This window comes from Diplotaxodon limnothrissa, linkage group LG13 (genome assembly GCF_057381915.1).
Source record: "Diplotaxodon limnothrissa isolate DT_005_m linkage group LG13, D_limnothrissa_male_GT1.1, whole genome shotgun sequence".
Classification (NCBI taxonomy): domain Eukaryota; kingdom Metazoa; phylum Chordata; class Actinopteri; order Cichliformes; family Cichlidae; genus Diplotaxodon; species Diplotaxodon limnothrissa.
Window position 1 is genome coordinate 8,954,783 of NC_140608.1, and position 11,966 is coordinate 8,966,748.

Below are 11,966 nucleotides of genomic sequence, written 5' to 3' on the forward strand. Positions count from 1 at the left end.
AGGTTGCTAGTCACGTGACACAAGTGTAACCATGGTGACGTGTGGTAAGGAGAAGTCGAGCCCTTCAGGACCAGGATGCTGTAGCTTACTTTACTGTAGGTTAGATGCTCGGTGTCGGAATTGTATCCCAAATTGCCACCAGATCATTTTATTTGTAGAGGAGCTTAAGTGGAAAAATATATATCAAGATGTTTTATTATGTTATTATTTATTTTTACCTTAAGTGTTCCAGGCAAATGCAGAAAAACATGACCAAGGACATGTTTACTTTGTACTAGGGATTAAAGTTATTTCGACAAAAATGTAAAGACTCAATACCATTAATCTGAATTTTTTTATTGACACTTTACCAGACTAAGGAACTGGTTGTGGACTTCGGGAGGTCTAGAGCAGGTCCACTGCCGGTTCAGATAGAGGGGGAGGAGGTGGAGGTGGTCAACAAGTACAAGTACCTCGGGCTGTGGGGGGACAATAAACTGGACTGGTCATGCAACACAGAGCACCTGTATAAAAAAGCCCAAAGCCGACTGTACTTCCTCAGGAGGCTGAGGTCTTTTAACATCTGCAGGAAGCTCCTGAGGATGTTTTACCAGTCGGTGGTTGCTGGAGTACTTTTCTATGCTGTGGTGTGCTGGGGGAGCAGCACAGCAAAGAAGGACTCATCCAGGCTGGAGAAACTGATCAGGAGGGCTAGCTCTGTGGTCGGCATGAAGCTGGACACTCTGGTGACAGTGGCAGAGAAAAGGACATTAAAGAAACTGATGGACATTATGGACAATGCCAGGCATCCTCTGCACACGGCCATTAACAACCAGAAGAGTCTGTTCAGTGACAGGTTGCTTCTCCCAAAGACAAGAACTAACAGACTTAAAAACTCCTTTGTCCCACACGCCATCAGACTGTTTAACTCCTCTCTGGAGGGGAGAGGGAGGGGAAACAGGAGGACAAAGGAGGGAACAACTAAGCTGTAGTGCCTCTTCACCTCACTGTGCAATACCTTTTGTGCAATACTTTTGTAAATAGTCAACGGTGCAATAGACTCAATACTTGAAATGTGCAATTCACTTGTATTTTTATTTTTATTCCTATTTATTCTATTTATCCCCTTCGTATATTTTATTTATATTGTCTCTGTATTTATATATATGTGTGTGTGTATAACTCTGTAACTTCTGTCGGTGCTGTGCTTTTTTGGAAATCGAATTTCCCAGAGGAACCCACCCGAGGGATTAATAAAGTTCTATCTTATCTTATCTTATCTTATCTTTTAAATTAAAAATTCTGTTTAAATGAACAGAAATAAAGACATAAACAAACAACATAAATAGTATAATAATGGAATAAAAAAATAATAATAATAGTGGCCAAATCTTACAGTCTCATCCATATAAACAGGACCTAACCCATGCTCTATGAGTACCCTCTACAAATATAAAAAGCAAATTAAGCAAACCCTAGTCCCAACTTACTGTTAAGAAACATCAAGGGCATTTGTAGTGATCTATTCACCAACATTCAAGTGACCAAAAAAAGCCTATTGCAATGTATTCATTACAATTATGATGACATCAAATTAAGCAAAAACATTTTTACAGCTCTATGGCTGATTTGTGCATATAAATGGCACACGCACAAAGGACAAACCTGCTGTATTACAAAAAAACAAGGTCAAATAATACAAACACACAACCTGTGTTCATGTACAAACATGCCTGTGTGAACACTGACAGACAGAATGTACACATAAACATAGACAGACAAAACATGAAAATGAAAAGGACCAGCCTGGTCAGGCGAATATGCCAGCAGAGTTCATAATAATCACACCAGAAAGAGAATCAACATGCTGCTATTGTTGGAAAAACAATGGGATCTCCTTCTTGTGCTTACATATTTTTGAATCAGAATGACTTCGTCTACTTCTGTCTGATTCAGAAAAAAAGAGGTATGTGTATAAATTAAGTGAATGCACTTTAAAAATCATGTAAAACAAAGGCTTTATCATTGTTCCAACAGGCATTATGTGTTGACAGGTATTGACTATTACGGATGCTTTGGTAAGATATAACAGTATTATAGTTAAGTAATCATGAAAAAAAAAGTTATATATGTTTGTCATCACGCTAAAATAACACAGAACAAATTTACAAAGATTTGTTTTACCAGCGTTATGAATGGCACCTTGTCTTTATTTTTCAGACTAACAATAAAGTGAGTATCAGTGTTTCAAATTTGAACAATGTTGTTCAGTTTACCTCGTAAAATGAGGCAGTAATAAAAGTCGACACAGGCATCAGAATCAAATCTTCAAAAGAGATCTGCAGTGTGTGATTTAACCTGAGAAACTGGGCCAAGCACAGAGAAATGGCCTCTATTTAATAATTTTGGTGTATTAATATCTGGCACCAGAAATAAGTGGGTGACCCCTGTACAGTCAAAACAAAAATATTCTTCTAGGAGTTCAAAGAAAGTTGCTGAATAATATCTGAAATCTTGTGAAAGGTGTTCAGACTCAGGCTACTGAAGCAACTTTGTCACAGCTGCTGCTATAAAGGACCTCCGGTTTGTCATTCTCGGGGTGCTTCCCGTTACAGCAGGGAAGGGTGAGCAGAGTGAGAAGGAATGCTCCCAGCAACACAAAGCTCCCACTAAAGTAGAACGCCAGGTCATATGACTGTGTCCAGTCAAAGAACCACCCTAGAAAGTGATGAGAAAAACAGAAACTGTGAGCAGAGAGGGATTCCTTGCAGACACAGCAGTGAGTCATTTCCTGAAGTTAACAGGCCTTTTGCAATTCCCTGTAAGATTTTGATTTTTGAAACGTCTCTAAAAGCTACACCAGGTTTTTATATTAGCACAAAATAGAATAATTACAACTTACCTACAACAGGGGGCCCAAGTATGATCCCAAATCCTCCAAAGAACATGACGATGCCGTGGGCTTGTGTCAGCTTTTCCAAGCCAACAATCCTAGTGGTAATGTAGGAGGTGAGAGACCAGTTTCCATTGGCGAAACCCACAATGGCAGACAGGATCTGCAGTCCTACATAACTGTTAGTGAGAGGAATAATGAGCAGTGCCACACCTCCTGCAAACATGGTGAAGGCATAGAGATAGATGCTGTTGATCCACCTGATGTCCACCAGGATACCTAGCCCTAGTTTACCTACGCAAGCTGCAATGGCCCCTATTGATACCAAAGGAATTAGACTAACTTCTTCAATGAGTCCTTGACTCTGTGCCACATCCTCAATGAAGAGCGCAGGTGGGAATGCACCTAAACTAAACATGAAGACACCGATACAGAAAGCCACCATCACTTGGTCCTGCAGGATCTCAGACATGGAGTGGATGTACTTGGAGTAAGCCTGCCGTTTCTCTTTGATGACCTTTATGATATCAAACCCAGAAAAGAAGCTGCCTTTTTTCTTCATAGTCTGAATGGCCAAGTCCTTGGCATCAATGGTAATGAGCAATTCCTTCACACCCAGTGTTTTCTCTGGAGTAGCTGTAGTAGAACCTGCAGTCATCTTCAGGTCTCCCAATTGGGGCTTTTCAAAAATCTGCTCTTCTGTGTTGCGCTCGAGGGCGGCCTTCTGTTTGAGGTAGTACCCAGGCATATTGAGGGGCCTCATGAAGCCAGCACAAGCCATGAGGTTTAGTGCTAAAGCTCCAATGATAAGGAGGCAACCATGCAAGCCATACAACATGATGAGCTCATTCTGAGCAGTGGCGTAGATGAATGCTCCAACGCTTGTGCCTGGGTGAGAAAAGGAGAAATGGAATGAGTAATACAATAACACATCAATCGATACAACTTAAAGCCATTGCGCCTTATCATCCACTAACTTTAAAGTGTAACTGACAACCAGAACGACGGCTCTGTGTTGAGATGGCTCTGTAGTTCTAAATCATTGCTAGACTCACTTTAAAAATAAGACTTGGATGTTACTAATAATCTTTAAAATGTAACTATGTCAAGTAGTTTCACAACATTTTGTTCAACTATTTACCAGTTTCGACTGCCAAACCACATCTGGTTGCTGGTCATCAGTCCTCTTCCCTACCCCACAGACCACTCTGACTTTGCTACTCTACTGATGTTTACCTCAGCTTCCTAAGGTTCCCAGCAGCGCAAACATGAAAGAAGTGAGCTTGGAGACCTGGTTTGCACCCATAGCCCTCAGGTCAGAGGAAGGCAGCAGTACCTGTGGTGACAATGCCAAGGGCGAGGCCGCGTCTCTTGTCAAAATACTGACAGGTGATTGTCAAGGTGGCTGCATAGACCAGACCACAACCCAGGCCTATGGTAAGAGAAAGAAGAAAACGCAAATGTCACGTAAAACATGAAAAATAAACAAGAATGGGGATGCAATGGCACATGAATACGACTGCTTAATGAGTAGAGAACAACTACATTTTAATCACAATTTTTAAAGTATGTTTTGTAGATTTTAGTTAAACAATATTGCTGTAAACTTGAACTCACTGCTTTATACAAGCAGCATGAAGCCTTAAGTTCAGAGGACACTGTGCATCAGATATCCTCAGCAAAACAAAGGATACAGTGAGCAGTAAACCGCTTTTACAGCTACAGTCAGCATTCTAAGGACCACTCTAAAAATAAATGACTGCTTTCAAAGATGCATGGCCTCTGACCTCTAGCGCTGACTCGCTAAAGGAACTATTTAATCCTGCGATGGATACCCAGGATTAAGTATAGCGGGGCTGTCACTTGAGGTGCAGTAACAGGTGGTGTTGGGCACAAGTGCATACTGATGAGGCCACAAAGGCAGTAAAAGGTCATACAGGAATGTGGCTAACCTATAATGTTGTTTTTCTGTCAACAAGCAATATCAAACAACTCTTACGTCACACTACTGTATGTCTTGTCCACTAATTCTCAGTGCCAGTGATAATCATTAATACCCAACTGATCATCAGCATTTAATGGTGCGAAACAGTTCAACAAGGCCATGTGCCCCTGTTTGCTCCAAATGATTATATAATGTGTTACAGGATTTTCATATGTTAGAAGAAAACAAGCTTAGTCTACATCAATGATCGAAGAAACATAAAAAACGTTTTGCGCACTGACAAGACTGAACTCCATAGCCGACTGTCTTAACGACGGTCAGGTGAATAAATCTCAGGTGTTCTTGAAGCACTGCCAAGTATAGCATAAAACACAAAAGAGGATGTCATTCAGTGTGATTATAAAGTGTTTCCTTACCGACCACAATCCCATAGGAAAACATAAGGAATTCAACATTTGGAGCAAAGGCACTGAGCATCAGGCCGCCAGCCACCATTACACCACTGAAGATGGTCACAGGGCGAGCGCCAAAGTTGTCCACGCAGGCGCTGCAGATAGGACCTGAAGGAGCAATGGCAGAAAGAGACACAGAGGCAGAAAAAAAGTGATGGTCAGAAATCTCATCTCACTCACAAAGCATGACACTGACACATCACATTAGGTTTAAACTGGCAACCTGCCTGAAGGATTCTCACATCTCTCACAAAGTTCATCACTTAGTTTAGTTCCAGTTTTATTTAATCCCAACCTTATTGCAATTTTACCTGGCTAATATTTAACATGTATTTTTAATCACCTTTTACAAATAGAGCAACAAACTGTTTATACTATACTGAGAGCAATTCTGAAATTTAGTACACAGTGATTTTTTTTCACTCTGCCATACCCATTCAGACTACTTTACTTATGTACAATTTGCTGATTGCTTCTCTAAGCAGGAGGAAGACTTGGCCATTGTACAGCAGAAACTGCAGTGCTGAAACAGGCTGACGGCTGGGACATGTGTCCAGAGATTGGCCACCCTTTGGGGTAGATCCAGGCATGATTTTTACCTCATTCCTTAGAAAAAGACAGCAAGAAGCAAGGCTGGAAGATAAGCTTTGGTTTATACAACAATGTCAACCAAGGCCTATATCACTAATTCTTTTGCTTAACTGCTGTGGAGCATACTTTGTACTCTATGATATGATATCTTTCAGAAATGACTGAAAGGCTAAGGAGGATGAATATATTTTGTATTCATATTTTACATTCATACTCCAGTGGCCATGGTCGTTTACTTTCAGGCACCTTTGCTTCTCTCTTTTTATATGTGGGTTCAATAAAGCTTATATATATATATATAGTATCTGTATTTTCGCCTCAACTTATCTTTGTTTTCCTTTGTCTTTGGTCAGATTAAGAAGCAAGTGATCCCATTCCATTACATCACATCAAATCTGCTCCAAGTAAAAGTAAAATGTTACTTTTTTAGTTTCCTGTTTTATTGTGAAAGTCTGTGTCTTATGCCAGTGTATTCAGTTTGCGTTTCCCCTCTCGTCTTGTCAATCACGATCAGCTGTGCCTCCCTCCTGTGTGTAGTTTCCTCGTTCCCTTCTGTGTATTTATAGTGTGTGTTCACTCATGTCCGTTGCTAGTCGTTGCTGTGTTTCTTCCCTGCTTTTCTCCAGAGTCGTCAGTTCAGGTTCGTTTTGTTAGCCATTCCCAGTTTAGGTCACCTTTAGGTTTTATTTTGTTCACCGTGTTTCTGTTTGTGCCTCCACTGTATGTTAATAAAGCTCGCCACATCTAAGCCAATGCCAGCGTCTGGGTCCTCCCTCACACTCACCACACGTCTGCCCCCCGCAGCCGTGACAACTGGCTTAATCCTTCAAATAAATACGTTTTTATATTAAAAACTGGCACATCCAATATACCCCATTCTTACTTTAGTTCAATTGCCCCTTTACATATAAGTCAGCCTTCAGACTTTGAGCAGGTGTTATGTCTCATTTGTTATCAGGGACATCTTATGGTACATAACTGGGAAGGAAATTGTAGGAAGACAGGTATAAAGGTGAGGATTTAGTGCTTTACATTTACCACAAATCACATATGATATCTTAACCTCTCTAACTCAGAGAGGTTAAGATACTGTTAACAGCAAGTAAAAATATCCAAATGTTATGGTAACATCAATTTACTGCTTACCAATAAATCATCAGATAATGAAAATCAACCTCGGACTGAGAAATCTCTGCTAATGAGTTTACTTCTTCTACCCCAATATGAAGTATATTAAAGTATACTGAAGTATAGTATGCCATTACAATGTGTGTTACTCACTGGCTATTAGTCCCACTCCAGAAACAAGGGAGCCCACCCAGGCAGTCAAGCCCTTGCCTTGCTGGTATGTATGGAGCCACTCAGGGTAGAGTACACCCACAGACTGGGGTGATCCATAAGCAAGGAACTGGGCCATGAAGGAAGCCGCAACAATCGCCCATCCCCAGCCTCCATCGAGCACTTTTGAAGCCATGATGCTGATGTTATTGCTGCGCTCTGGGATCTGTTATGGCTTCTGGAGGTGGTGTTCCTGGTAAGAACATAGAAACAAACAATACAATTAAATTTTTACAGCAAAATTGAAACAAAAAAAAAAGAGTGCTCATCCCTGGATGATATTTTTAGACCTGACCTACAAAAACCACTTACTTCAAGCCTTAATCTGGGGAAGGCTGTTGCGGCACCTGGCCTGGCCAAACAGGGAGGCCACCTGTGTCAGGTCTTAAACACAGACTGACTGCAACTTACTCAGAGTCAACTGGCCCTTTTGAGCCTTTCTCTTTAACCACACCTCGAAGGAGGAGAAAGTTTTTAAAAAAAAAGAAAGAAAAAAGCATTTCACCTTCAACCTTCCCTTCAACTCAGCTCAGATGGCTATAGAAGAGGTTTCTCTTCTGTTCTTACCCAAGATTTTAAGACCGCTGATCATAACTACCGCACTTTATTTTTGCGTCACTAAGGGGAAAGTTAGTGCGAAGCTTCAGATATGTCAGATCTGTATGTTTACAAAGCATGTATTTACATGTTTACAGTAAATACAATTCAGCCAAAGAAGGCATCTTTAATATAAATGTAAAGCAAATAGGAACCAAAAAAGCTGCTTACAGTTTATGGATATAGCCATACGCTAACACTGCCATTGACCAACACTTGTGAAAATAAAAAAGTGACGACGTTTTGTAGCCATATATCTTTGATTCACTGCAAAAAGACACGCGTTTTTTAATGTTGTTAAAAAACAATACATGCGGCACTCACCTCAGCATATACAAATACAGCTGCAGGCGCCTGCCTAACTGCGCGCTCTGCGGGAACTTTCCATGTTAGGATGTTTTCCTTGTTAAAAAAAAAATAAAACACCTCGTATCGCTACAAAGCAAATAAAAATGAAGGCATCGCACACTCTTTCTGTTTTTTGAGCTGGACTATAGGGGTTCCTTCACCAGAAAACGCACTGCATCAACAGTGTTTCATTGTGCATCCTGCTTTGCAGCCGGCGACCAAACCGGTTCAAAGCTGTTCTTGCTGGTCCAGCGGCAGCTTGAACGCATCTACAACAGAAAAAGCGCTGCTTTCGCTTGCGCGCCTGGAGCTCAGAAGACAGACAGAACGGCTCTTAGCGATGCGGCGGATGTGGTTTGTGGTTCAGACGTGTATGTTTTTCTCCTGCTTCGTGTAAAACAAGCAAGTATTCAAAATGCACATGCACAAAGCTGTTTACCTGGAAGCTCTCCGGGTTATAGGGGACAAATGAAGGATCTGTTTTTGTAAAGCTGGTCTTTGAAGCAATGAGAAAGCGTAATAATGACGATAACTAACGGTAGCTATAAAATAACAATATAAACACGTAGAAAGAAATATACTGCTTTCATCTGAGTCTGACTGATCAAGCTGAAAGTTTGGGGTTCTTGTACTAACAAATCGGTCTGAGAGTATGGTTTCTTTCCCTCTGGTGTCATCATTAATATTTCCATCAGTCCAGTCCGAACCGGTTGCATCAGCAGGACGCGAGTGGAGTCATCTTCCCGGTGAGCGCAGGTTAAAGCAATGCATGTACAAAACTTGAGCCAAATCATAATCTGTCACCACATCGCTGGAAATAACTGGAGTCTGTTTAAAATCATAACGAATACTAGTAAAAACGAGCTGCATCATAGAGAGCTACCATGCAGGTAACATGGTATCCGAGGGTATCCAACACACTAAAGAGAATCTCTTTATTAGGTTTAAATGAAGCCGGAGAAAAACATACATGTGTGAACCACAAACCACTCATATGCATGAGATTGTAGTGCTAGTGATTTTGTTTATGGTAATCAAGGGAACAACGAATATTAGCAGCATCCCCACTGATTTATAAAGAGAAGACACAATATCAGAGTTTGGGATTTACTTGGAAAAAAAAAGTTTCACTTTATAAAAAAAGTGTGTTTATAAAAAAAAAAAAAAAAATAAGAGCTTATATAGGCTTTATCTCCCCTAAATCTTGTTCTATCCCCAAAACAAAAGAAAACAACAACAACAACAACCAGACATTTTTTTAAACATAGGGTGTCTCAGGAAATTTTGACTTTTAATTTAATCCATACATTACATACATACATAGAAGGACAGCAAGGAGATTAATTGCTATAATCATTCTTTTGTAGCATCATAAAGTTATATCATCCATGTTGTTTGTCCCCATTCTTAACCTCAGGTCAGTAACATTGTGAAACCAAGTCACCAATGAATAGTGGGCGTGATGGTGGGAAGCAGAGTAGAATGGGAGAGGAGAGGAAGAAAGGAGAGGTAAAACAGGTTTGCACACTGAATGAACTCAAAATTCTTGAGGATCTTTGATGCTTTTCCCAGAGCTGAGGTCTGCTGCCAAAAGGGGTCTTACTGAAAAGATTTAGGCTCCATAATCCCCTTCTGCCTGAAAAACTAAGTGTAAAAAAGAAAAAGGGAGACAGAATTAATTGTACTTTACAGTCACATTACACTGACATGTTGCTCCAAACCAGTTTCAACTAGATGTAGTGCATGTCACAGACAGAGCTAGGAATTTGAGGTTGTTTGGGGAGTGGATTACAGAGTGGCTATGACACACTTTAAGCACTACTGACTGAAACTAGAATTGATGTTGATGCATTCAAACATTCCCAGGTTCCATATATGGACTATTAATTCCACTGGGTTAAAATCCATCTAAGATCCACCGATCTTAAATTTTAAGCTTTATGTTTTGCAAACTTCAAATAGCAGTAAAGTTTTCAATACTTGTTTGATGCCGCAGTAATAATGAGAGTGAAATTTGCATAAATTTTCACATGATTGTTATATGCTTGAAGCTTTGCAAACATGTTTAATCTTGCAACTTCATGTACAACATCAAAGATAACAGTTCAGCCAACCTGAGATCACAGAGCATATAAATTTATTTGTAAAAACTACTAGAGAAAATCACCTGCGTCTACGCCCAGGTGTTTAGTAATTCCTCAGTTTGGAGGTTGACCTGAATAATTACAGGCCTATTTTCCTCGTCTGTAATCCAAGGTATTTCACACTGCGGATCATTATGTTTGATAAGCTCCATGTGTGTTTTGACTTATAACTTGCTGTTAGACCTTAAATGCCTCGACTAGCATTGCAAAATCAATGCTAAGCCTAAAATAAACAGTTGTGCCTTTTGCGATCCCTAATTGTTGCTCCACACGGTAAAATAACATTTCTTCACCAACTAAATTTGAGACACATGCCATGTAAGGTTTGAAATTAGGATTAAACACAATTTCAGCTGCTTTAAAAAAAAAAAATCATTTTATACTTCAGCTGTCACTCCAGACATAAAAAATTATTAACACTGAGATCTGTGGATTAACCCCAAACACTGTGTGTGGGCTTGAGCAATCATTTTGTTCTTTACAAGTAATGTCTTGTAATGTATATCCCATATTCAAATATAAAGAAATGTATTTTGAAAATAGTCTCATTGAGACATTATGCTCACATTACTCACCCAAAGCTCATTTAGTATACTCACACGTTCCCGTGAGATTTATGTGTGCTGACTTTAGTTTAATAGCTTGTCTTTTTATCTAACACTTTTATGACACCTGAGATTCAGCGGCCCGCTGTGCCTTTCCGTAAGAGGCTTGGCAGGTGTAAGCACACAGCGCCACCCCGCAGTCTGGATAAATCTTGGGTGGTTTGGCCATCCTAGCTCCATAAAGCTGCAGAGGTTAAAGGCCACTTTAACACCCAGCATTGCCACCCTGAGCTTCCAGTACGGATTCATGCTTGGATTAGTTCAGGTTGCTGGCTTTAGCAGTAAGTGAGAACACCGCACCACAGTAGAAAAACACAGGATCCACTTTAGTTGTGCCAGAACTCTCAGCAAGCCTTCAAATAAAGATATACTTATGTCACTCTTAGGATGAGATGTGTATTTTGATTTTGGTGAGATTAAGCTGAGTGTATGTGCGAACAGGAAGAGTTACATGCGGAGACCTAATGGAAGTCTAATGTGTTTTGCAGGCTGTCATCCTTGTCCTGTTCTCTTCCCACGCCAGGTTATTGCACCCACATTACAAAGGTTTACCGTGTTAAATGATCCTGGAATGACTGATTTATGGAAACCACTCCTCCGGTCTCCATCCAGTTGAAACCGGTTAGAACCATGTGTAGTAGGAAATGAAAATCAGACACTGGCGCAGTGGAGTGTCAGCAGATCTATACAAGAGGACATCACATGATGTGGTTGTTGCAACAGATTAACATCTTAGGATAAAAGATCTTTATTTCAATTTGTAGTTAGCAGCATGGCTGGCCACGCAAATTGCTGATCTACCAACCATTTTAATATCAGACTGAAATAGCAGTTAAAATTTGAACATATTTAACAGGTAGATTTAGAAGTTCATTTTTTATCAATTTGATATCATGTTCACAAGTTCAGTCCTCTAAAGATCACTATAAATAATCCCGATAAGCACAGAGTTTAAGAGCATCATATCAGAGGGAGTGTCGTTTTAGCAGAATAGCAAAGTTGTCAGAGGACCACAGCAGTCTTTAGGATTTATTATTCTGCCGTTAAACATAAATAGCCATGTTTATCCACGCA

General features: G+C 40.2%; 1 protein-coding gene across 3 annotated transcripts; it reads right to left on the bottom strand.

Annotated features, from left to right (window-relative positions):
• Positions 1-1,270: 1,270 nt before the first annotated feature.
• LOC146619814 (monocarboxylate transporter 9-like) lies at positions 1,271-8,784 on the bottom strand. Of its 3 annotated transcripts, none has more exons than XM_085369758.1 (6): positions 8,583-8,784; positions 7,142-7,391; positions 5,234-5,377; positions 4,209-4,304; positions 2,882-3,760; positions 1,271-2,697 (listed from the first exon to the last, which is right to left on the bottom strand). In XM_085369758.1, exons 2-6 carry the CDS (start codon positions 7,332-7,334, stop codon positions 2,513-2,515), a joined length of 1,497 nt encoding a protein of 498 aa, XP_085225884.1. In that variant the 5' UTR covers positions 7,335-7,391; positions 8,583-8,784; the 3' UTR covers positions 1,271-2,512. The 3 variants fall into 3 exon arrangements, with proteins under 3 accessions (XP_085225884.1, XP_085225886.1, XP_085225885.1); XM_085369760.1 differs by lacking the exon at positions 8,583-8,784 and adding an exon at positions 8,120-8,539; XM_085369759.1 differs by lacking the exon at positions 8,583-8,784 and adding an exon at positions 7,511-7,587.
• Between the last annotated feature and the right edge of the window lie 3,182 nt (positions 8,785-11,966).

Coding starts and splice junctions, on each gene's coding strand:
- LOC146619814 (XM_085369758.1), bottom strand. CDS start 7,334: ATGGCTTCAAAAGTGCTCGATGGAGGCTGGGGATGGGCGATTGTTGCG. Junction 5,378..7,141: donor TGGAGTGGGACTAATAGCCA/GTGAGTAACACA, acceptor TTGCTCCTTCAG/GTCCTATCTGCAGCGCCTGC. Junction 4,305..5,233: donor TTCCTATGGGATTGTGGTCG/GTAAGGAAACAC, acceptor CTCTTACCATAG/GCCTGGGTTGTGGTCTGGTC.